Source organism: Thermobia domestica, chromosome 15 (assembly GCF_964235325.1).
Source record: "Thermobia domestica chromosome 15, izTheDome1.hap1.1, whole genome shotgun sequence".
Classification (NCBI taxonomy): domain Eukaryota; kingdom Metazoa; phylum Arthropoda; class Insecta; order Zygentoma; family Lepismatidae; genus Thermobia; species Thermobia domestica.
Window position 1 is genome coordinate 61,596,320 of NC_137468.1, and position 25,907 is coordinate 61,622,226.

Here is a 25,907-nt window from a genome sequence, read left to right on the forward strand (position 1 = left end):
AATTGAGGAAAATATTGTCAAAGGCAATACAGAAACGGTATATAGAAAGGTTAGAAAACAATTCGGTGAAAAAAGGAACGCACAGACATTATCATAGGCAAGGACGGGACAGCGCTAATAGAAGAGGAGCAGACAGGGTGCGAATTACCGGGGGGGATGAGGGGGATTTTCCCCCTCAATCACATTTTGTTCCCCCCCAAAGAAGTCAGCTGAAGTATCCCCACCGGGGATGCTCGCTTTCCCCCTCAAACTATGCTTAGTATAACTCCAAATTTCCCTGATTTTTGTTATTTCTTGTAAATTTAATCTTCTAGCTGTATTTCGAAATGATCGATGTAAACTGTTCAGTTTTGGTCATTTCTACTTACCACCAAATTACCCACTATTTTCAACGTTGTTTAGTAGAACTATATTATTATGACTACGGTTGTTACTTGCAACTGTACCTTCGTACCCTTCAGTTCGTCATTATTTGTGAATTTGAATGTACTAATTGCGTATAACAAAGCCACATATAGATTTATAAATGTTCTTAGCGGTTGGCCAAAAAGAAGTAAACAAATAGCTTCTTCTACCATACTTGGTGAAGTTCGGATATGTCATATTCATCCTCTATATTTGTATCGATTATCATCTTATTTTAATTTTTGTTACAACATGTTATTTCATTTTCCAGCGTACTCTTTGTTAGCACATGGTCTTCATTCCCTAGTAGGTTGTGTGTATACAACTTAAAAGTTGCATTTAATTTGTGATAATTAGCATAGTAATCACTGCTTTTACAGTTTACGGAAATGAACTTTTGAAACTGTACTCAAAATCTGAGATATAGGTATTCTCTCGTAAGTATATGTTAACGTACACGCTGGGGGATACGCTCCTAGTGAGCAGACATGTTAATGAAAGTGATTTTTAGGTGAATAAGCGAATAATTCAAGATTTGTTTCAGCATTTGTTAATACGACTGGTTCTCCATGTCATTGTCCGTGTCTGTATAAGCATTTCAACTGGAGCGGGTTTTTTTAAAAGTTAACCCTTCATTTTTCCATCTTTTCGCTGTACAGTTTGCTGTCCACGCAATTAATGTTGTCTGAAAAACTTCAGTGTAATGTTTTACTTTATTTGAATAACGTAGCCCATAGTGAATCAACTCATCTTCAACCTAACAGTAAAGTAATTTTTAAGTGTTGACTTTCCGTGCCCATCACGGAATCGATATTTGGAGAAAAAAAAGTCGTGATGAGCGCAGCTTTAGCGGGAAGTAGAAGCACAAGCTCGAAAAATTTGAATTGAGAGATTTTAAATATTTGGCCTTCGATTTGACATTGATGTGAGAAATCAGGACCAGCAACAATCATTTATTATTTGATAGGCTAATATCTAGATTTTCTTAAAAAAAAAAAAAAAAAAAAAAAAGAATGTCCGGTTTAACTGATAATTTTAGTGGTTTTCACAAGACTGAAGTAGGTTTCTTTTCGCAACCTGTATGTATTATTCCAAAGTGGAAGCTTTCAATATGAGTGGAAAAATTAACATATGCTTGTGATCATGGCTATCGCTCAAGCCGAATTATTAACTAAATAAACCTTAGAGAGCTACAGGGACAAGAGTAGTACAACATTAAAACACGTTCAGAAAGGTTTAGTGGGGTGTGTGTATGTCAGACAATATATATGTGCATAGTTATTGTCGGTAGATTTATTAAATTAATAAATCTCTTATTTATTACAGATGTCACACACACACATACACACACACACATATTATATATATATATATATATATATATATATATATATATGGGGGTAAGGCATTTAGTGTCTCATTTTGAAGTTTGAACCTTCAGACTATGTCCTTTGGCCTAATTTTATCCCCCCCAATATAGATTATCTAATTCGCACACTGGGAGCAGATAACAAGAAGATGGAAGGAATACATTGAAGAATTCTATAAAGGAGACAGAGTCAACGAAGAGATAGAGAAGGAAGAAGCCGTCGATGAAAATGAATTAGGACCATTAATTTTACAGTGCGAATTGACAAAAAAATGAAATGAAATCTTTAAGTTTTACGTTCCACGGTTATGCCGGTTAGGCTAAAGGAGACGGTGATGATGAGTGATGAATGAAATAGTGGAATGAAGAAAGTGGGAGGAAAAGGGAAAACCCCGAGAAAACCCACGCACACGGTGTTTGTCCACCACAAAGTTCACTTGGCGGGGGCTGGGATCGAGGTGAACGCTCTACCACTGAACCACCGCGGCCCCGCGAATTGACAATGTTTTGGAGGGAAAAATGCAACATGGTAAAACCTCAGGAATATATCAAATACCAACGGAAGTGATTAAGAATCTCGGAATAGCAACAAAGAAGAAACTATTTAATCTTATTAATGAAATGTACATCTCGGAATAAATACCAAGAGACTTCGACAAAAGCGTATTGTCCCTATCCCGAAGAGAAAAAGCGCACGGAAATGCGAAGGACACAGAACGTTAAGTTTGCTTTCCCATGCATCAAAAATACTGTGCAAAATTATCGCACAACGAATAGAAGGGAAAACCGAAAAGCGGCTATCTGAGGACCAGTTTGGATTCAGGAGAAAAAGGGGAACAAGGGAAGCAATACTGAGCCTACGGTTGATCACGGAGTAGCACACCAGAATAAACAAACCAATCGTGGTAGCATTTGTAGATATAGAAAAAGCTTTTGATAATGTAGATTGGAATATCATGTTCAAAGCGTTGAAGAATTTGAAAGTGGATTACAGAGGAAGAAGAATAATATACCAACTTTACAGGAACCAGACAGCTGTTATAGAAAGAGATCAGAAGGAAGCAAGAATAAGTAAAGAAGTAAAGCAAGGATGTGGTCTTTCACTTCTTCTGTTCAACGTCTATATAGAAGAGGCTATGAAAGAATTCTTTGATGAAAACAAGAAATGCATAAAAGTAGATGGCCAGGTTTTCAGTACAATAAGGTTTGCTGATGACATAGCACTGATAGCGGAGAACGATAAGGACTTGCACGAAGCACTTTCAAATTTGAACGATCAACTGAAAAAAAAAAAAAAAAAATGCAAAATGAAGAAACCCAAGTGATGAAGTGCACAAGAACAGGACAGGAAGGAGCAAACGTATGTCTAGAGAGAGAGAGAGAGAGAGAGAGAGAGAGAGAGAGAGAGAGAGAGAGAGAGAGAGAGAGAGAAAGAGAGAGAGAAAATCGAAGACGTTAAGACGTTTCCCTATTTAGGAAGTCTAATATCCTTGGACGTAAGAAGTGAAAAAGACGTAAGTTCCAGAATAGCGCGGCTAAACAAGCATTCTATAGGAAAAGAGGACTACTAACATCAAGAAATGTGTCGTTGGACGTTCGTAAACGATTTATTAAGACCCAGGTATGGAGCGTAGCGCTTTACGGATCAGACACATGGACATTGAGGAAAGCTGAAATATGAAAGCTGGAAGCATTTGAAATGTAGTTTGGCGAAGAATGCTGCGCATATCATGGACCGAAAGGAAATGGGATGAAGACGTACTAAAGAAATCTAATCAAGGACGACAGATCACGAAGATAACAGGAAGAAGAAGCAACTGCATGCTTAGCCATCTTGTTTGGCACTGTGATTGGATCACCTATTGGCCTCTGAAATTCATGTTCCCATGCTTTCGACACTCTGTCACTTCTAAACGGGACGAAATTTCCCCCATGTTCACTAGGACTTTTTTGCTTCTTTCTAGATGTATTATCACCCGTCCAAGTTTTGCTTTTATCTCGAAAAGCATATATATATATGCATAAAGCATATATATCGTGCTTTGGTCAATTTTGTTATATTTTACTGTTTAAAACTCAATATTAATTTCTTAAAATGGTAACAAGATACTGATACTGACTAGAATTTTTTTCTAAAGTTTTACAATCATTTATTCTTTCAGAATTGCTACTAAGCTCTAAATTGACCAATAAAATGTTTTTTTTCTTTCTTTTGTTTTTACCTGAAGCCTTTCCTGACGAGTGGCAAGCAGCACCAACACTTGCTAAGACGCGCTTACAATGTGATAATATCAAAGACCCTGTAAGTCCATCCTCGACAAAGGATATATTGCATGTATTTGGTAATGTTTGTAGTGCTTCACTTCGACAATTAAATACTACTTTGTCACCAAACACTTCCTGTAAGAAATCGAAATAATAATATATCCATATACTATAAATAATTTTTTGTTTACCTGTAATCAACAATTAAAATAGCACGTAACAACAATGTAAACACACCAGATAAAAAAAAGTAATTATCCCTTCTACCTATACAGGAGACTGGTTTTAGTTATATATGACGTATGACCTATCACAGCTGATGCACGACCACTGCAGTTAACTGAAGTGAGTATGCCAATTGGTTGTATGGAAACAACAAGAATGACGTCACAAAATGGAAAGTGACTATTGTGTTTGGGCATGCCCGTGGACAGTAAATTAAGTTGCCCGATTCGTTGATATATAGAAGCGAACTGTCAAATGTGCCTATAATGAATGATTTAACAGGCGGCTTCCCGGAAAGCTCAGCAGGAACACAGTATTGGGAAGCTGAGGAGCTTACTTTTTCAGTGTTGTATCATCGATACAAAATTTCACAACCGGCGTATGGTCCATTTATTAATCACTCTTGATCAAAATAAATTTTTGACGTTTTTCGCGATTAGAAGTGCAAAAATGAAACGATATATTTCAGTTTAACATCCTACGATTATGCCCTTCAGGCTAAAAGAGACGGATGATTAATGGAAATGAATGGAAGTGAGATTAACTTTTTGATGCTATCCCACTATGAATCTTACCCGGGACAACCTGCTAGCCACTACACCGGCGAGAAGAGCGGTTAAGGAAAGTGAATGATTAAGAAAGAACTGGTGAAGTGAGTCGAGTATGTGGGAGGAAACGGAAAACCCCTGGTAAATTATATATCCATCACAAACTCAAATGGGCTGAAAGCGAGCCAGATTCCCTCGAACCAGACATAAGTGCTCTATCCCTGATTTACCGTGCCCATCTAGGTTTGTTGTTGCATTTAAGCGTCACTTTTCAGCACATAGGCCACACGGGACGTTGACCTACAGTTTAAGGTGTCCAAGCCACCATAAGGCGTTCAATGCTCTTCTATCGGGCATAGAATCCGAGAGAACGTGCATCAAAGGTATGCGCGGTAGCCACTATACCAGAATGAGTGCTAAGCCAACCATGACTTTCTTAAGAGGAGGAAGGGTGGATACAGTTAGCTTCGTATTAACACTTTTCGTCCTCCATTTAATTTTTCCAAGAAAAATCAAGGATACTATACATCGTACGACCGACCTTTCGTAATAACTTGGCATAGTGGTAGACTTTGATCCTCTTTAAAAGAGTCTGAAATACAATGTTGTGCAAGATTTCGGTTTTCGAGTTATGAGCGCTCAAATTATAAGTTATATCTTTGAAACAAAAAATAATACAAAAACTCATTTGATCGGGATCAAACTTGGCATGGTGGTAGACATCGATCAGTTTTATAACCGCACGAAATATGTTGTGCACGCTTTTGATTTTCGAGTTGTAGGTGGTCAAATTTAGATTCATAGTTTTGAAAACAAAAAGTGGTCAGATCTGGGTAAAACTTAGCACGGTGGTAGACTTCGATTTACTGCATAAGTGTATGAAATATGTTGTTATGCAGGCTTCTGTTTCCAAAGTTATGGCAGTAAAATGCTGGTCACATTATTGAAAAAAGAAAATCAACCAAACTCATCTGATCTGAATCAAAACTGGCATAGCACGACAAAAGAAACGGCAACTACTGTCCTCCTTGAACTGACGAATCTTCTTCTTGTAGATTCCACGTCCCTCCTTTGGTGTGTATAAAGCTGGTAGTAAATGTGGTAAATTATATATTGGCAAAATTAAAACAAATATAAAGATCAGTATTGAGGAACATGTCAGGGATGAAAAAGGAGATGAAGTGGTGTCTGAGTTACCAAAACACTTAACTCACAACACAGAATTAAAGATGTAAAATTCTACATAAAACTCTCATTTTGGAAAGAAACATGTTGAAATAATATTTTATTAGAATTAAGAATACGGGGTTAAATTTGGACAAAGGCATTTTAGTTAATATATATATATATATATATATATATATATATATATATATATATATATATATAAGGTGTTTCAAAACAACACCGACAATATTTGGGAGGTGATTCCTCACACCAAATTAAGGCGAGAAGTATAGACCAACCTGGGTGCACAAATGCTTCCTTTCGGAGTTATAGGCTGCCGAAAACATGAAAAAATGAACTTTAAAGGTCCATAGCTCCAAAACTATGGGTCCTACCGCAGTCGGGTCAAGACTTTACTTAGGAACTAATATGTGCTTTATCCAAAAATGTATGTTTCACAATCCTACAGTACTCACCAACTACCTCTATAAAAATTGTTGCGGAAGCATCGCAGGATTCTGAAACTTGGATATTTTGATAGGGCACATACTGGTTCCTACGTGAGGTCTTCACACGACTACGGTAGGTCCCATAGTATTGGAAATATGGATCCTTAAAGTTCATTTTTTCATGTTTTCGGGAGCCTATAACTCCGAAAGAAAGCATTTGTGCACTCAGACTGGCCTATACTTTTGGTCATATTTTGGTGTCAGGAATCACCTCCCGAACGGTGTCGGTGTTGTTTTGAAACATCTTATATATATATATTTGGTCTAGGAATTAATTCGTGCAGGTGGACAAGAGATGGCGCAACGAACGGAGCGTCCCACAGTTCCGTGTATCCACACATGTGTTGCAAACCCCTGTCATCGCGTATCGTTCGTAGTATAGGGCAGTGGATTAAAGCGTCAACAACACCAGTTTGTAGTTAAGTGAACATGGCGCAATTTGTGCCTGATAAAGTGTTTTTGCGGGGTGTCTTGCTGCATTACTTTAACATGCAGAAAAGTGCGACTGAAAGTCATCGTATTTTGGTGGAAGTGTATGGTGACCATGCTCTAGCTGAGCGAACGTGTCAGAAGTGGTTTGCACGGTTTAGAAGTGGTGATTTCGGCCTGGCAGACCAAGAGCGAGCTGGACAGCCAAAAAAAATTTCAAGACGAAGAATTGACAGTATTGCTCGAGCAGGATTCGTGTCAAACGCAGGAACAACTTGCAGCAGCATTAGGCGTTGATCAAACAACAGTCTCCAAAGCCATGGGAATGATTCAAAAGATGTCACATTGGGTTCCACATGAATTGAAAGACAGAGACGTTGAAAGACGAAAAACCATTTGCGAATTGCTGCTGGGTTTCTGCATCGAATTATTACGGGTGATGAGAAGTGGATCCATTACGAGAACCCTAAACGAAAAAAGGCCTGGGTGAAACCGGGTGAATCAGGGAACCAGGCTTCAATGTGTGCGTACCAACCGCACGAATTAATTCCTAGACCAAATATATATATATATATATATATATATATATATATATATATATATATATATATATATATGGAATACTATAATTAACAACTTTACAAATAAGAGGAGACAAAAATTGACATAGTTCTTAAAAATAAATTTTAATTATATAATAATACAAAATGTAACATTATAAATTGGGAATAGAATCTACAGGAAGTAATTAACAATTTTATACTGTAATAGTCAGCAGTATCCAGAATACCTTACACGGCAATTACATAAAGGACTTCACCACCAAGTTATCACTATAATTATGATCTGGCAACTCTGACAACCAAGACGCAGGAGTCATGTCAATTTCAACAAGTAAAACTTGTACACAGAAACTAGTATATACGGTAGTATTTTTAATTTCAAGTATCCGATACATATAGAGTTTGTATTGATAAGAACTTCGATTTCCACAGAAAATTTCAAATACGGGGAGCTAAAATAGGAGCTCCACCATAAAATTATTCTTTTCGTAAAGCGGTACTGCATAACAATTTGCGACATAATTTACAGAATTGCTATGCAGACGAACGAAAAATTGCATTGTAAAATGCGATGCATTCATGATCGTAATTTATTACCGAAATGTGCTAGCTCTAAAAGAAAGCAGAATAATATAGATTTTCTTTCATGATAGAAGGGTTCAGTTTTGATCTCATATAAATGGGATACATCTCTCCTCGAAAACACATTTCCCTCTAGGTGGAACTTTGGTTCTCAATAACATATACCAACCCACTACGGACTACACACCCTGTTACTGGCGACTGGCCGTAGAATTCACGACAAAGACCATGTGAACTTCAACATTTTATACCATATGGAAATGAAGCGCCTCTATAGGTTTTCAACATGCAAGACCATAGGTTACTCTCCGAAAATTAGAAAACTAGTGAAAACACTGGACTTTAGCAGTAATCCTCTTTCTGTCTGCTCTTCTTTCAAGCTGTGGGGTAAGAAGTTCATAAGGAATTCATAGATTGACCAAGCAATATTCTTTCGCTATTTCTTTTCTTATTTTCACTTAAATGATGAAAGAAAAGTAGGTTCGGTTTACAACTTTGAAAAAATGGAAGAACAAATTTGACCTGAGCATCATTTAGCTACAATATATGTTAGGAAATTACCACTTCTATGAAATTAAGTTATTGTTATAAAATTATATGTTCACTTCGTGGGCTGCGTAATACCAATTCCCGTTTCTTGACGGCATTATGGATTTAGTACCTAATAAAAAGCTATATGTGGACACATTCAAAACCAGATAGCATCTTAGGCAATCTGTAGGATGACAAAGTCAGTATTAAAAAAAGTAATTTTACAATTCGTTTTCATGTATGTTTCTTATATACAAAAATGGATATTTTTATCATTTTATGTCCACTTAAAACAGTAATGTACGTAAATAACTCTCATTTCCATTGCTGCCTAGAATGTACAAAAGTTACAAATTGCTATGCAATTTTTTTTTTCGCAATTTGATTCGCAAAATCAAAAAAAAAAAAAAAAAAACGCTTACATATATACACGCACAGACAAAATATAACTGACACCCAAAACAAATTTCTGCCCTTCCATTTGGCCCCATCCCTCCAAGAAATTAAAGCTGGCGTCGTCACTGGATGTAGGCTTCTTCCTTGAATCAACAAGCATGAAGATTCGTTGATACGAGTACGATAGAAGTTGTCGCTAAAATTTACAAATTACTTAGAAATGAGCTGTATCAGGTAAGCTTTTTCAACGTAATTGATATATCAATTCTGAATTCTAACTATACTGACCTATGCTTTGAAATGGAACATAGAAGTAATACAAATGTTGTTTCACTGACCTTTAACCTCTTTTCTAAATATTTTCTGGTTTCTAACATTTTCTCTTCATAGTGTAGAAGATTCTTACAAACAAGTTCGGCAGCTTTTCCAAGTCCTGCTATCATGGCTGTATTTTCAGTTCCTGATCGAAAACCTCTTTCCTGACCACCACCATACACAAGAGGATACACTGGTGTTTCAATTGCAGGATTCTTCACATAGAGACATCCAATTCTTGGACCGTAAAACTGGAAACAACGAGAATGACCAATAAGGAATTAGGAGAATAAGCAAATGTATAAGTTAAGTACAAGTACAAGTATGTGGGAAAAGTAAGGCAGAGATACAGAAAAGGAAACAAGCTGAACAATAAAACCTCATGTATAGTATCTGAGATGAGAATATACAGTATGTTTAGAAATTCGGTGACCAAATTCTGAGAGGTGATACCTTATATGAAATAAAGGAAACAAAAGTTCTAATAACCATGGGTCGACAAACGCCTCCTATTAGAGTTATAAAGCGCTGAAAATGCGAAGATATCACGTTTTAAAACGCCCTGGCTGAAATCTATGGTACCTAACGCAAGCGGTTCAAGGAATGCACTTTATCTAAATATTCGTTTCAGAATTCTGCGATACTGACTAAACAAATTCTTAGGTAGTACTTAAATGTGTATTCTCGTAACCCAACTTCCTTCATACAATATGTTAATTAGGTACCGAAAGACTGGAAAATATGGATAACACTAGTTAACAAATTTATACTTTTTGTTTGTTACATGAGAAAAATCACCTGATCTTAAAGGAACTTTTTGCGCTGAATTCGAATATTCACTCGGTTTCTCTCCATCACGTACAGTTTTCCCGTAAGAAAGATTTTCGGGAAATTCCCTCAAAAATTTCCCTTTTTGAGATATTTTATTCCCCTAGCTTTTGTCCCCTTACATATAGTAACATAGAAATTATACCTAAGTATACCTTGATTTATATTTAATAAGCCCTAAAAGTTTCGTAAAAATCGCTTTGTTCTTTCTAGAGAAATAAATATATTTGTATGTATACTGTGTGCACTGTTTATTGCACCTGATAGTAATGCTTTCAGATCTCCTGAGTTGGGGTAAAAACGATTTGCTTTATTACTACAAACACAGACATAAAAATGAATATTTACAATAGTCAACAACACACTTGTATTGCTCTCTGAAAATTAGAAACGTGTATAAAAATAGAATGTACTTTCAACGTTTATTTTTTTAAACGTACAGTATATGTATATCTTAATACATATATATATACGATTCTCCAAGTTTTTTCGTTTTGTTCATGAAATGGTTATCAATATTTGTTATCAAATGTAACAGAATGCAAAAGAACTTCCACTTCCCGAGCCCCCTACCAACTGGGAAGAGATATGGCCAAAAGACTCTGATGATGATCATGACCTTGATGAACCATCGACATCATCATGTACATCCAAGGATCCAACGTTCATCCCTGACTGTTCGCGAGCCACATTTCATCCGGCAATGTGAACTTAATGACCTAGTCCGTGATTTGCACCTGACAAAACAAGAGGCGGAACTTCTGGGATCAAGGCTCCAGCAGTGGAACTTATTGGATGCAGAAACGAACATATCAGTGTACAGGAAAAGGCATGTTCAATTTTCAAGCTATTTCTCAATGCAAGATAATGTGTGCGTATGTACGGATATAAATGGGTTGATGGCGGAGCTAGGAATTCCTTACGTTCCAGAAGAATGGAGGTTATTTATCGACGCGTCAAAGGTCAGCCTTAAAGCTGTCCTTTTACATAATGGAAATAAAAAACCTTCTATACCACTTGCGCACTCAGTGAAGATTAAGGAATCCTATGACACCATGTCAACTTTGCTAAATCTTATAAATTACAAGGACCATTGTTGGCAAATATGTTGTGATCTCAAGGTAGTTGGTATTTTATTAGGACTGCAGTGCGGTTACACGAAGTACCAATGTTTTTTATGTTTATGGGATAGCCGAGCTGATGACAAACATTATGAAGTGAAGGAATGGGAACCTAGAGTGAATTACGTACCTGGAGAATGCAACGTCAAATACGCTCCTTTGGTAGATCCTAATAAGATATTACTACCGCCACTTCATATCAAGTTAGGACTTATGAAAAACTTTGTCAAAGCCATGGACACATCTGGTGAAGGTTTCAAGTATTTGCGAGATAAGTTCCCTAACCTGAGTGATGCTAAGATTTCAGCGGGAGTGTTTATTGGTCCCCAAATTAGGAAATTAATACTTGATGATAGCTTTGACAGCAAGTTAAACAGTGCTGAGCTAGCTGCCTGGACAGCATTTAAGTGTGTTGTGCGCAACTTTCTGGGCAATAACAAAGCTGAGAGTTACACAGAAATCGTACAGGACATGATACAGAAATACAAACAGTTGGGTTGTAGGATGTCTTTAAATATCCACTTTTTGCACTCCCACCTCAGCTTCTTTCCTGCTAACTTAGGTGCTCTCAGCGACGAACAGGGGGAAAGATTCCACCAAGATATGATGGCAATGGAGAAAAGGTACCAGGGACGATGGGATCCTTCAATGATGGGGGACTATTGTTGGGGTCTTGTTAGAGAATGCAACATTTCTTACAAAAGAAGGAAGTAGTGTACGTTTTTGTAACCCAATGGAAGTTTCATATATTGTTATAGTTTTGATTGTCTTTTCATGACCTTTTGGTACATTTGTATTATTGTTTATTGTAAATTGTCACACTTGTAAATTATATTGTATTATATTTTATATATGTGTTTGTGGTAATAAAGCAAAACGTTTTTCCTCAACTTAAGAGATCTGAAAGCATTACTATAAGGTGCAATAAACAGTACACACAGTATACATACAAATTATTTCTCTAGAAAGAATACAGCGATTATTACGAAACTTGGAGGGTTTGTTAAATATGAATCAAAGTATACTTAGGTATAATTTCTATGTTAGTATATGCAAGGGGACAAGATCTTGGGGTGTAAAATAAACGAAAAGGGAAATTTTTGAGGAATTTTACCGAAAATCCCTTTGTTACGGGAAAATCGTACGTGATGGAGAAAAACCGAGTGCATATTCGAATTCAGCGCAAAAAGTTCCTTTAAGAACAGGTATTTCCTTTTATGTAACAAAACCTTTGTTAACTAGTGTAATTAGAGTGCCACCTCGATAAGCATCACTTTTTTGGGGGCCCGGGGCCCCCTATTGTAATTATGAATATACAATATTTGGCATAATTTGAATGCAATTTGTCTTAAAATCCTCATATATATATATACCTTCTGCATCTGAATGCCCCCCTCCCCCATTTACAGAGAAATCGGCGCCCTTGCTCTTACCAGTCTACCGTAGTTCAGAGAGAAGATTCGCTCATTATTCTGTCGTTCCAACCGTGTTCATTAACATGTCTATTGATCTATAGGACCGCTATGAAGAATGTGCGCAATGTAATGGTCAATATTTTGAACACATGACATGCAGGCACGAGTCTTCTTAAATTTACAATATGGGTTGAGTAACGTTTAGTTGACATCCATTTGATAACATTTCTTATGTTTCATTATGTTGTACAACAAATAAATAAATAAATGCTAACGATGTGATTTTAGTACTATTTGTTTTGACGCATACTGTAAAAATGAAAAGAACATTATACAGGGTTCCTACTGATCTGAAGAAATCTATTTTCCTGACTTCTCCCTGACTTTCCCTAATCTTTGGTAGGATATTCCCTGATTTTCATGACAGGTGTCGGATAATATTGATATATAAATAAGGAATAAATAACGGTGAATTTTTATATATAAGAACATTTATTCTATAGAGACAAATAGTACTGAATTTCCCATACGTACATTCCACTTATTTCCCATAAAATTAGGTATTATAATGGCTGGCTAAGCTGAAATTTGTGTACAATTAATGTTTAAAAAAATAGTTTGGAAAATTTCCCTGACTTTCCCTGATTTCCAGCCTTTTTCCTGGTTTTCCCTGATCTGCACCATTTTCCCTGACCCTTTTATAGATTATCACTCCATGTGCGTATAGTTTGTAAAAGTACCCTGCTATGAAAGATTTTCACAATATTCGTACTAATTCTGTTAGTGCTGAAGTTTCTTACGATACACAAACATTGAAAGCAAGCGTATTAAGAAAACAACTCCAATGATAAAAGTAAATTTGTGTGAATATCTATATTGAGTAAATAAATATGGATAATATACGTGGAAAAGTTCACTTTATGTAACACTGTAAAAGTCATGTTTAGAAACAACTAAGAATATCGTTGTTTTTAAGCATGGTGGTAATATTCATAATAACTGCGTTTCTCAGTGTATATTGTCGTATTAATTCAGGGTAAATATCACTCATAATTTATTATTATTAAAAAAGGTTTTTACTTATTTTATTTTACTATTACTATAATCAATTCTTTGCCAGTATTTTGGTATCATAAGGAATTTCAACACTAACAAAACTAGTTCGAATGCTTTAAGAAACATTGGTAGCAATGGGGTGATAACCTACAGTATTTCTTCATTTTTTCAATATTCGACGATTCACACGATTTCCAGCTAACATACTGTCTTCGTAGTTTAATAAGCACTTTGTCGCAAAACAACTTACGATACGCCTCATAGATAAAACACGCTTTAAATATAATGACCTATACATTACTTTCTGTGCAAAGTACTTTTGTAACAGCACATAATTCAATGTAAAGAATTCACTTCAAAGTAATTCGCTTTTGTATACTCTTCTGTAGTGCCCTTAGTAATTGTGTTATTTTATAATGGTAATATTTTTAAGTAGTATTGTTAACTCTCTTTTGTAAGATCTGGCAACATTGATACTTCCGCTTCTGTGGAGGGAAAACGAGCGGGTGACTTCCGCTGTACTACGAAGAAAGAGATTGTGTACCGCATGGCTTCTCGATATCTGTAAAAATGAAGCCTAAAATTATAGTTAATCTAGGCCTCTCGTAGCCATCCTCCTTTTATTAGTAATCAACAGTTTTGACAGAGCAACATTGAGTGTAAGTGAAGCTTTACGGTTACTTTTTCATCATAATTTTGGTGTGCAATTTCCAAGAGGAATTTATAAAGAAGAGCAAGTGGTCTCCCACGTGTTTTGTTACAGCTACAAGTTTTTGTCTGTCAGTGTGTTCCTCTCCATTAATTATATTTCAAGTTTCTGTGTTCGTCCTAGTGACATTCTCCATTTAATATGATAATGGCAATTTTCGTGAAGTTTTTCTTAGTTGTGATAATGTATGAAATCATAATGAAGCACTAAAAACTTCTGTGGGAACCCGCCCCATGCACGCTCTGTCCGGTATCATATCAGTGAAGGAAGCAATGTATTCAACCTCTAGCACAGAATCATCAAGAGTCCAGATCTTTACAAGGATTGTAACGAATCAGCAATGTACCTTCCCAGGAAGTAACTTAGTTTTCACGTACAAACGACTTAAATGCTGATTCCCATTCATATATTTGCTACAACACTACTTCCTTGAACTTAAACATGTACTTCAACAAAATGTGGCTTCTTTACATTCCAGTGTACTTGTTACTGTACCAAGTATTGGATTCTATAGCTACTTATGGCATTTTAGTAGCAAGTAGCATGTTTATTCCAAACCAATATCCTTTCATATGTGTTGTTGTGAACCAGTGCAGTTTCTTAAGTGAGCAGTATTAGTCTATTAACAAGCAGCTGGTAGAGTGGTGCAGGATTTATGCCAAACGCATATTCAGTTGGAATAATTTAGAGGCATTTTAGTGGCCCATAGCCCAGGTGAATGAGCAGCATGAAGAATCCACCCGTTATTTTCGCCGCCGCTCGCTCAGTGTTTAGTCGAGCGACAATGCAGTTCTGGGACATGTTATTTTACACCTCAATACATTTCTCTGGAGTTTTTCATACTTTTTTCCATTATTAAGGAGTTACCTTGGAGCCCCCTTTGGTTTAGCTCCGTCCAGCCTTGGCTCAGGATCAACTGGTAGTGAGATGAGATGCTGTTGTGTTAGTGTTTCTTATATGAAGATGGGCAGTTTAAAGGTGTTTTCCTGATAGAGGTTGCCTTCGTAGCAACCACATTCGTCATTTTTGATGAGTATGTTGTTTTTAGTTATGTTCAATTATGTTTGAGCATGTTTGTGCGTATTAAAGCTCATCTTTGATATAGCCTGTTAATTTATCAGGCCCAGTTAAGCTCTTCGAAAGCTTACTTTTTCTAAGCCCTCTTTAGTGTTTATAATGTTCAGTGCTCTCTGAGTTGAGTGAAAGTGGCATATTAGCCAGTGCTTTCTCATAATAATAGTGAATCCTCCAGCTATCTCTCCAAGCTCATTTCAATGGTGTTCTTTGAAGAACTGTGTTTACAAGTGTGGTGCACTACTTAATTATCTTGTTTTTATGTTGCTTCATAGCTGCAGTAAGCTGTATCCTCTACTATTTGTCAGTGCTACTTCACGAATAGCTGTTTTGTGTTCTCACTGGTGCTAGGTGTCCCTTATAATCTCCATATAATGTTGGCCACTCGCATTTTAGTGCAGTTGTGTTGTTTACACAAAAGTGTCTTTATCTTATCTTATCTTATTGAGCATCAATCCTGAATACATGCATCATTCATTAGTAAGTATGCTTTGTGCATATTCTCAGGTAAGAATCACAATGTTGAATAAACAAGCTTAACGCTACATGTGTTCATGGCAGCTTCACTCTCACCGGGGTGGAGCATAATGTTGCCAGTTCAATCAAGAAAAGGGCACAGAATGCCCATATGTGGAATGTAAATCTCATAGTAACAGGTAATCAGTCTCAATGGGTTATTAGATGAATGTGTATAATTTTATTGCATACCTTTTCTTAGTGGTAACAATTTTAATACTGAGTCTTGCACTTATGTTTGGATAGTGCACATGTAGGCGCGCACCCGATGGTGGGTATACACTGGCTAGTACCTTATAGCTATATTATTATCCTTGAAGTCTAGTTGCAGTGTACAACAATTAACAATTATGATACGATATTATCTTTTGCATGATAAATTTAAACTATTTCTTTCATCATCTTCAGAAGTGACAATTCTTCTGGAATTTGGTAAGAATCTAACTTGCATATTATTATGAAGTGTGTTAATGTTTCAATCATTATACAAGGGAGGTGAAGATGGTTGTCCCTCCTCAATTGTTTATAGCTGCAAGAATTTTGATATAATCATGCATCAGTAACTGAATATTTTCACGCATGACTTTTTTATTGTTTTTACAAATATACGAATATATGTTCTCGTGCATGATAGTATATGTACCTGTTATAAAGTACCTGTTCTATATCGAGCTTCCATGGCCCTAATACCAACTTTTGATCAAATAATAAATAATCTTTTCCGTTTTAAGTGTTGTTGTTCAAGTGCAAGTCCCTAGTAGCTAGATAAGTTTAATTTAAGGTTAGCTATTTCTAAATTATGGTATACGCAGGAGCAAGAAGAGGAAGGGGGGATTGTTCATGCCTTCTCGTAGAGCTGGTGTGGGCAAGCCTCGTGTTGTCGGACGTTGTCTGTGCGCCCTATACTTCATTGCCATATCATCTTTCACAGACTGGCGACCCCTTGATACTCAGTTTTCTGGATTTTCTTTAGTCTGCGTTCTAAGTACGTTAGACGCCTCCCGCTCTGTAGCACTCAGAAGTTCCGGGCCATCCTCTGGGGCGCTACAGGGTGTGTAGGTTTTTGGCGACCTTCACCCAGGATTTCAGCTGAAATCTTCTGATCCCTTTCTCATACCATTGCTCTGGCTCCCCTTAGCTAGGTTCTTTGCTGGATCGTTCTTTTTCATTGGTATTGACTATTTCGGTTCTTGTTAGTCATAACTTACGTTAAGGTGCCTGGAAGTCTTGATTCTTTTCTTGTGTTTATGAGTCAATTATCACGTGTTATTAGTTGGTTTATTTAGTTGTGTTGGCCATGGAAAGCAGGTAAACATTCTCTACGTCAGCGCGTCATACTTTATAGTTAAATATTCTTTGAGATTCTTTTGAATATCATTTCTGGTTTGATGTAGTAATGTGATTCCTAAAAAAAAAAAAAAAAAAAAAAAAAAAAAAAAAAAAAAAAAAAAAAAGCAAGGCTGCTAAATCGCTGTTGAGACGGAACAGGAGTGCAAGGGTTACGGGTTCCCCATCTTCATGAATTGGTGTTCATATATATATATATATATATAAAACAGTATTGTGTAGTGCTAATATAGTGAACTTTATTTCTTTCTTTTATTGTGTTGAACTATTAGTGTCACAATGAACAAGAATAAAAAGAAAACGCGACAATGTGGCCATGCCGGCACATTGTTAGAGTGTACCTCCTGTAACACTTGGTACTGTAGACATTGCACCGAGTTAACAGAAGAGGAATTTAGTGAGAGAAGTAAACCTGAAGTCCTCTGGGATTGTAATAAATGTGTAGCACAACCCAGTAGGTCAATAAATGATTCCACTGAGAATGGAGATTCAAATGTTATAGTCGTAGTTACTAGGAATCAGGATGATACCATTAGTGAAAAAGGTAGTGATACCTCCAACTTTGCTGAATTGATGTCTCAGCTTTCTAGTCAAATAGACTCAATAAAGGTGACCGTGACTGAAGAAGTCTCGCAGGTAAAAACAGTGGTCATTGGTGAAATGTCTGAGGTGGTAAATAAAGAGGTTTCCCAAGTAAAGGTAGCTATAAATAAAGAAGTGTCTAGTTTAAAAGAAACTGTTGATCGTCATCTCAAGGAACAGGATGACAGAATTACTTCTCTAAGTAATCGTTTGGAGAATAATACTGTAGAACTTACCCATCAAATTGAAGTTGTTAATGAAAATCTAGCCTCTCAAGAAGAAGCATTACTAAATGTCTTGAAGGACAACAGTGTTAGTAAGCGTCAATTAGATAGTTTGGCTAATCAGATGCAGGAAATTCAGCGTAATACTAATTCATGTCTTAATATGAGGGAAGACCTTGAGGTGTTGAAACAGAAATTGGATAGTTTATTTGAACAAGGTGAAGATGAAGAAGAAGAAAGTGGTGAACAGACTGGTTCAGTTATAAATGTGGAACCTAGGCATTTTGAAGATGTGGACCGTTTTCTGGGAATTTCTCATACTAGAAGTAACTCCTATGACACCATTCCAAAGGTCCCGGTGGTTGTTTCCACTCCATTAATGGGAACCACTTCATTTGTTACATCTTGTTTTCCATCCTCTTGTTTAGATGTCGTTACTGATACGTGCAGGATTAATAGTGGTAATAACACTCACACTTCATTCTCTCATGCTCCAAGCCACGCTTGTTGTACTCATTCATGCTTTTCGCAGAATAGAGGTCAGTTAGACAGTGGGGATAGGAACTTCTCTGGAGTTAGCAGTCGCATTTCTATAAATCCTGTAGTCTCCTCGTGCACAGTAGGTGTGAATAAGGTTCCTGGTGTGTCACTTGCTAATGCGAATAATGTTAATCCTGGTTGTTGTGGAATGTTGAGAGAGAACATGCCCAGTTCCTCTCTAGGGGCTGATAATTGTCCCATACTGGCTGTTTCCGATTCGTCCAATAAATGTCAAAAGTCATTAAAATTATCCGATCTTAGTCACTTTCCCGAATTTACAGGAAATGTGTTAGAAATTTCGCCTTTAGATTTCCTTCAGCAATTAGAGCAAAACTTTAAGTTAGCCAATTTGTCCCCTGAGTACCAGATTTTGGTTGCAGTTAGGTCTATGAAAGAGTCAGCTGCTTGCTGGATTTCTCAGGTTAAAGATCAAATCTTTTTATACAATGATTTCAAACGTTTGTTTCTTGCACAGTACCTTAATCCTAAGGTGTGTAGGGCCCAGTTGCGATATCTACTGTCTACAAAGTACAATCCTAATGTTCACGGTAAGGCTTCAGAGTTCGTGTGGAAGCTGTCCAAAGGTATTAGAATGCTTAAAGGGAATATTCCTCAAGAAGAGTTGGTAGACTACCTTATTGATACCTTACCTCAGGAATATCAGTTTACTCTGAGTCAAGTGGATATTCCCTCTGTGTCAGAACTAGCTGCACGGTTAATGAGACTTGAAATTCCTGACAAGTCCAAGTTATTGAATTGTCCACTGATTTCACTAGAATCTGTAGGTACCAAGCGTAAGGTTGGATTAGACTCAGATAATTATCCTAGCAAAAATAAGAAACGTAATGTTCATTTTGACGTAAACTTGGCTACAGTCGTAGACAAGGAACCGGTTGATGATCAGGTTAGTTCAGTTCAAGTTAATGATAAGCAAGGCAAGGCGCAAACCAAGGACAAATGGGTTCAAACTAGTTACCCTAGTGTTAAAGATTATATTGATAATAAGCAACCTAATGCCAATTACAATAGTAATAAGAAAAAGTTTTGGTTTAACAAACGAAGCAATAATAGTAATTTTAGGCCAAATACCAATAATTTTGCTAATAATAATAACAATCGCCCTAGGGGTAGGCCAAATAATGGTAATGTAAGACGAGCAAATGTAAGAAATCAGAATCAGAACAATGTTCACTCTGACCATACTGATAGCTCTGTGGCTCAATGTTTAGTTAATTCATGTGATCAATTTGAATCCAGAGTAGCACCTTGTGCTCGCGCTCATTGTCCTAACCTTAGAAGCAGCTATACTGAGGTTGGTGCAACCACTCCCACCTCTTCCGAGCCTTATGCTCAATGCAGCACTGCGTTAAACCAGTGAGGCAGGCTCCCGAATGGTCGCCTGGAGTCCGCCAAACTGAAACTCAGCGGCCAGAAGGTAATTTTTCCAATAGATGTAATGGCACTTGGTACACCCAAAAGCCCATGAATGTGTTTTTCATTTTGAAAGAGAGTGAATCTTTAGATAATGATGATGTTGGTTCTTTTATCAAATCCCCATTCTTATCAGGTAAAATAGCCGGTATCTTTCTTTCATGTATAATAGATAGTGGTTGTGAAGCTAATTTATTAAACTTTGGTGTTTGGAAAAGAATTGTAGAAACGTTGCCTAATGCTAATTTATCTCCGGCTAGAAATGTAACATTGCAATCTTTTGAAGGTGATAAAAAGTATAATGTCAAAGGACAGAAAATACTGTATTTAGAATTTTCAGATCATGTTTTAGAAATTCCTTTCTTTATTGTAGAAGGAATGAAGTCGGACGTCTTGTTAGGTACTCCTTTCCTAACCAAATATAATTGTGTAGTTGATTTTTCAAAGCAAATCTTAACGTTGGATGATTTGGATGGTAAACCTGTTAAATTAAATTTAAATTCTCTCTGGGTTAGTTCGGTAGAATCTGAACCTCTGATACAGGAAGTTAGTAAAGAGGAAGACTACTTAGTATCTGAAAGTGAAATTCGAAATACAATTTTCCAAAGAACAGATTTAACATCTGAAGTTAAGAGTAAATTAGTGGAACTACTTCTTCGCTATAGATTATTGTTTTCTGAACGCCCTAGGCCTGCTAAGGTTAAGCCTTTAAAGATAGAATTAACAGACAACGAACCTGTTGTATGTAAACCGTACCCCATACCATATGCTATGCGGGAACCTTTCAGAAAGCTCATTCAAAAATGGCTTGAGTGGGGAGTGATCGAAGAAAGGTTATCTCCTTATCTCAATCCAATTCATTGTGTTTATAAAGCTGACAAACAATCAGTAAGACCCACCTTAGATTTAAGACATCTAAATACTAAAGTGGTATCTTTTAATGTTAAGGTAGAGCCAATTCAAGACATATTAGCACGTCTCAAAGGTTCAGTAGTTTTCTCTTCTTTTGATTGCCGAGACGGTTATTACTGTTTGCCTTTAGAGGAAGATTCATATGAAAAAACAGCATTTTTATTCGAAGGTAGGCAATATTGTTTCAAATATTTAGTCATGGGACTTAAATCTGCCACTAGTCTATTTCAATTTGTAATGAATAGCATTTTCGATTTAAGCACTAAGCATTTTGTTTCTTGTTATCTAGATGACTTACTTTGTTTTTCCGATTCTATCAGTAAGCATTTTGAGCATTTGGAATTCGTGTTGTATACCTTGAATAACTTAAACTTTTCCTTAAATTTTCAGAAATGTAAGTTCATGTTTTCCGAATTGTTGTTCTTAGGTCACATTATATCAGGTAAAGAAGTTAAAGTTAATCCTAAACTTAATGAAACCATACAGAGATTTCCAATTCCCAAGAATCGTAAGCAATTGAGACAATTTTTAGGTCTAGCAAATTGGAGAAGGAAATTTATTCACAATTACGCAGACCTCACCGAAAGTTTGGTAACTTTATTGCGTAAGGGCGTAAAGTTTCACTTTGGTCCTGAACAGATGCATTCATTTGAACTGTTAAAGAAAGCGTTGGTTTCTCCGCCAGCTTTAGTGCTCCCAGACATGAATAAGGCATTTCATTTGTCCTCAGATTCCTCCATAATTGCCATTGGAGGCTATATAGGGCAGTATGAAGGAGATGATTTTCAGGTTATCTCGTATGCCAGCAGGCGCATTAAACCTACGGAAAGATCTCTGTCCATCTTTCAAACTGAACTATTAGCAGTAGTGTTTTTATGCGAGCGTTTTGCTGATTACATTCTAGGAAAAGAGGTAATTGTTCACACAGATAACAAAGCTATTACTCATCTGAAAACTATTAGAAATTTGGATGTTAGAACAACCAGACTATTAAAGTTGCAAGATTTTAACCTTAAGTTTGAACATCTCTCCTCAGCAGAGAACCGTATTGCAGACATTATTTCACGCAATCCTCCTGACGAGGAGAATACGATTAATTCTACTTTCATGGTAAACGCTGTATTTCGAAATTTAAGTCAATCTTCTTTTGTTAAGCTGTTATTGGAAGAACAAACCTCTGATGAGTTTGTAGCTAGATGTTCTGCTAAACTGGAAAAGGGTAATCCTAACTTTTGTAAGCATTTAGATTTAGTGTATATTAAGCAAGATGATACTTGGAAATTAATAATTCCTAAGAGTCTAGTAAACATTGTTATAGATGAAATTCACAAGGAAGCTCATTTCGGCTCACGCAAATGTTATCTACATTGTAAAAAGTTATTTCACTGGCCGAACATGAAACGAGATATAGCTAGGTTCATTAATGATTGTGAAACTTGTGCTAGAACTAAAAGTAAATCTCAAATCTTTGTACATCAAATTTGCCATGTGGATGCTGACAGCCCACATGGCAAGCTGAGTGTGGACCTCGTTGGCAGGTTACCAAAAAGTAATGGTTATTATTATATATTATCTATCTTAGATGTTTACAGTAAATTTCTTGTATTATACCCTGTTAGGAATGCTAGCACCAAGGAAATCACTTCTATAATCTCTAGGAGATACTTTTATCATTTTCCAATCCCTCAGGAAATCATAACTGACAGAGGCGCCCAGTTCCTCTCGTCCCTCTGGCGACGTTTTTGTCGCAGGAATGGTATACATCACTTACTTTTGAGTCCGTACAACCCCAAAGCTAATCCGGTGGAACGTTATCATTCAGAGATATCTAGGTTACTAAGGGTATTTATAAGTCATGATCACACTCAATGGAGTCAACACTTATCTGAGGTGCAGACGCTGTTGAACAACTCTGTGTCACTTACCACAGGGTACGCACCTTCAGAACTTTTTCTAAATCATTCAGCTTTGGAAAATTTTAAAAAGGAGCTAAATTGGCCTCATGAATTTGGTAATGTAGACCATGCCTTTCGGCATCAACATGTGTTATTGAATACTAAGAAAAGTCATAAGAAGAATGAAACCAAGGTAAAACAAACAGGCACTGAGATTAAAATCGGTGACCTCGTATTTGTTAAAAATCGTAAACATAGCTCATTGTTAGATAAAACCATCAGTAAGTTTTTTGTTAAATATCTTGGACCCTTTTTGGTAATTGGTGTGGAAAGCAATACCGTAGATTTAGTAAATTTAAATAATGAATGGGTTGGTACTCAAAACTTAGATAATGTAAAATTATTTAACTGTTCTTTACAGAAAAGACAGGAATTGCTGGTAAACATTTACCTGTAAAAAAAAAAAAAAACTTTGACAGCAAAGTTTCTTTTTTTTATTCAACTAGGGCGAGGATGTAGTGCCCTTAGTAATTGTGTTATTTTATAATGGTAATATTTTTAAGTAGTATTGTTAACTCTCTTTTGTAAGATCTGGCAACATTGATACTTCCGCTTCTGTGGAGGGAAGACGAGCGGGTGACTTCCGCTGTACTACGAAGAAAGAGATTGTGTACCGCATGGTTTCTCGATATCTGTAAAAATGAAGCCTAAAATTATAGTTAATCTAGGCCTCTCGTAGCCATCCTCCTTTTATTAGTAATCAACAGTTTTGACAGAGCAACATTGAGTGTAAGTGAAGCTTTACGGTTACTTTTTCATCATAATTTTGGTGTGCAATTTCCAAGAGGAATTTATAAAGAAGAGCAAGTGGTCTCCCACGTGTTTTGTTACAGCTACAAGTTTTTGTCTGTCAGTGTGTGCCTCTCCATTAATTATATTTCAAGTTTCTGTGTTCGTCCTAGTGACATTCTCCATTTAATATGATAATGGCAATTTTCGTGAAGTTTTTCTTAGTTGTGATAATGTATGAAATCATAATGAAGCACTAAAAACTTCTGTGGGAACCCGCCCCATGCACGCTCTGTCCGGTATCATATCAGTGAAGGAAGCAATGTATTCAACCTCTAGCACAGAATCATCAAGAGTCCAGATCTTTACAAGGATTGTAACGAATCAGCAATGTACCTTCCCAGGAAGTAACTTAGTTTTCACGTACAAACGACTTAAATGCTGATTCCCATTCATATATTTGCTACAACACTACTTCCTTGAACTTAAACATGTACTTCAACAAAATGTGGCTTCTTTACATTCCAGTGTACTTGTTACTGTACCAAGTATTGGATTCTATAGCTACTTATGGCATTTTAGTAGCAAGTAGCATGTTTATTCCAAACCAATATTCTTTCATATGTGTTGTTGTGAACCAGTGCAGTTTCTTAAGTGAGCAGTATTAGTCTATTAACAAGCAGCTGGTAGAGTGGTGCAGGATTTATGCCAAACGCATATTCAGTTGGAATAATTTAGAGGCATTTTAGTGGCCCATAGCCCAGGTGAATGAGCAGCATGAAGAATCCACCCGTTATTTTCGCCGCCGCTCGCTCAGTGTTTAGTCGAGCGACAATGCAGTTCTGGGACATGTTATTTTACACCTCAATACATTTCTCTGGAGTTTTTCATACTTTTTTCCATTATTAAGGAGTTACCTTGGAGCCCCCTTTGGTTTAGCTCCGTCCAGCCTTGGCTCAGGATCAACTGGTAGTGAGATGAGATGCTGTTGTGTTAGTGTTTCTTATATGAAGATGGGCAGTTTAAAGGTGTTTTCCTGATAGAGGTTGCCTTCGTAGCAACCACATTCGTCATTTTTGATGAGTATGTTGTTTTTAGTTATGTTCAATTATGTTTGAGCATGTTTGTGCGTATTAAAGCTCATCTTTGATATAGCCTGTTAATTTATCAGGCCCAGTTAAGCTCTTCGAAAGCTTACTTTTTCTAAGCCCTCTTTAGTGCTTATAATGTTCAGTGCTCTCTGAGTTGAGTGAAAGTGGCATATTAGCCAGTGCTTTCTCATAATAATAGTGAATCCTCCAGCTATCTCTCCAAGCTCATTTCAATGGTGTTCTTTGAAGAACTGTGTTTACAAGTGTGGTGCACTACTTAATTATCTTGTTTTTATGTTGCTTCATAGCTGCAGTAAGCTGTATCCTCTACTATTTGTCAGTGCTACTTCACGAATAGCTGTTTTGTGTTCTCACTGGTGCTAGGTGTCCCTTATAATCTCCATATAATGTTGGCCACTCGCATTTTAGTGCAGTTGTGTTGTTTACACAAAAGTGTCTTTATCTTATCTTATCTTATTGAGCATCAATCCTGAATACATGCATCATTCATTAGTAAGTATGCTTTGTGCATATTCTCAGGTAAGAATCACAATGTTGAATAAACAAGCTTAACGCTACATGTGTTCATGGCAGCTTCACTCTCACCGGGGTGGAGCATAATGTTGCCAGTTCAATCAAGAAAAGGGCACAGAATGCCCATATGTGGAATGTAAATCTCATAGTAACAGGTAATCAGTCTCAATGGGTTATTAGATGAATGTGTATAATTTTATTGCATACCTTTTCTTAGTGGTAACAATTTTAATACTGAGTCTTGCACTTATGTTTGGATAGTGCACATGTAGGCGCGCACCCGATGGTGGGTATACACTGGCTAGTACCTTATAGCTATATTATTATCCTTGAAGTCTAGTTGCAGTGTACAACAATTAACAATTATGATACGATATTATCTTTTGCATGATAAATTTAAACTATTTCTTTCATCATCTTCAGAAGTGACAATTCTTCTGGAATTTGGTAAGAATCTAACTTGCATATTATTATGAAGTGTGTTAATGTTTCAATCATTATACAAGGGAGGTGAAGATGGTTGTCCCTCCTCAATTGTT

The 25,907-nt window shown here is 36.6% G+C and overlaps 1 protein-coding gene across 2 annotated transcripts in view; it reads right to left on the reverse strand.

The window, feature by feature from the left end:
* LOC145671046 (selenocysteine lyase-like) overlaps positions 1-25,907 on the reverse strand; it is a 68,152-nt gene that overhangs the window by 6,371 nt on the left and 35,874 nt on the right. For both annotated transcript variants that reach the window (XM_081739728.1, XM_081739727.1), the window contains exons 6-7: positions 9,328-9,555; positions 3,997-4,174 (exon numbers count right to left, since the gene is read on the reverse strand). In XM_081739728.1, the coding sequence (XP_081595854.1) occupies positions 3,997-4,174; positions 9,328-9,555 (406 nt within the window). The remainder of the gene's footprint in view (positions 1-3,996; positions 4,175-9,327; positions 9,556-25,907) is intronic.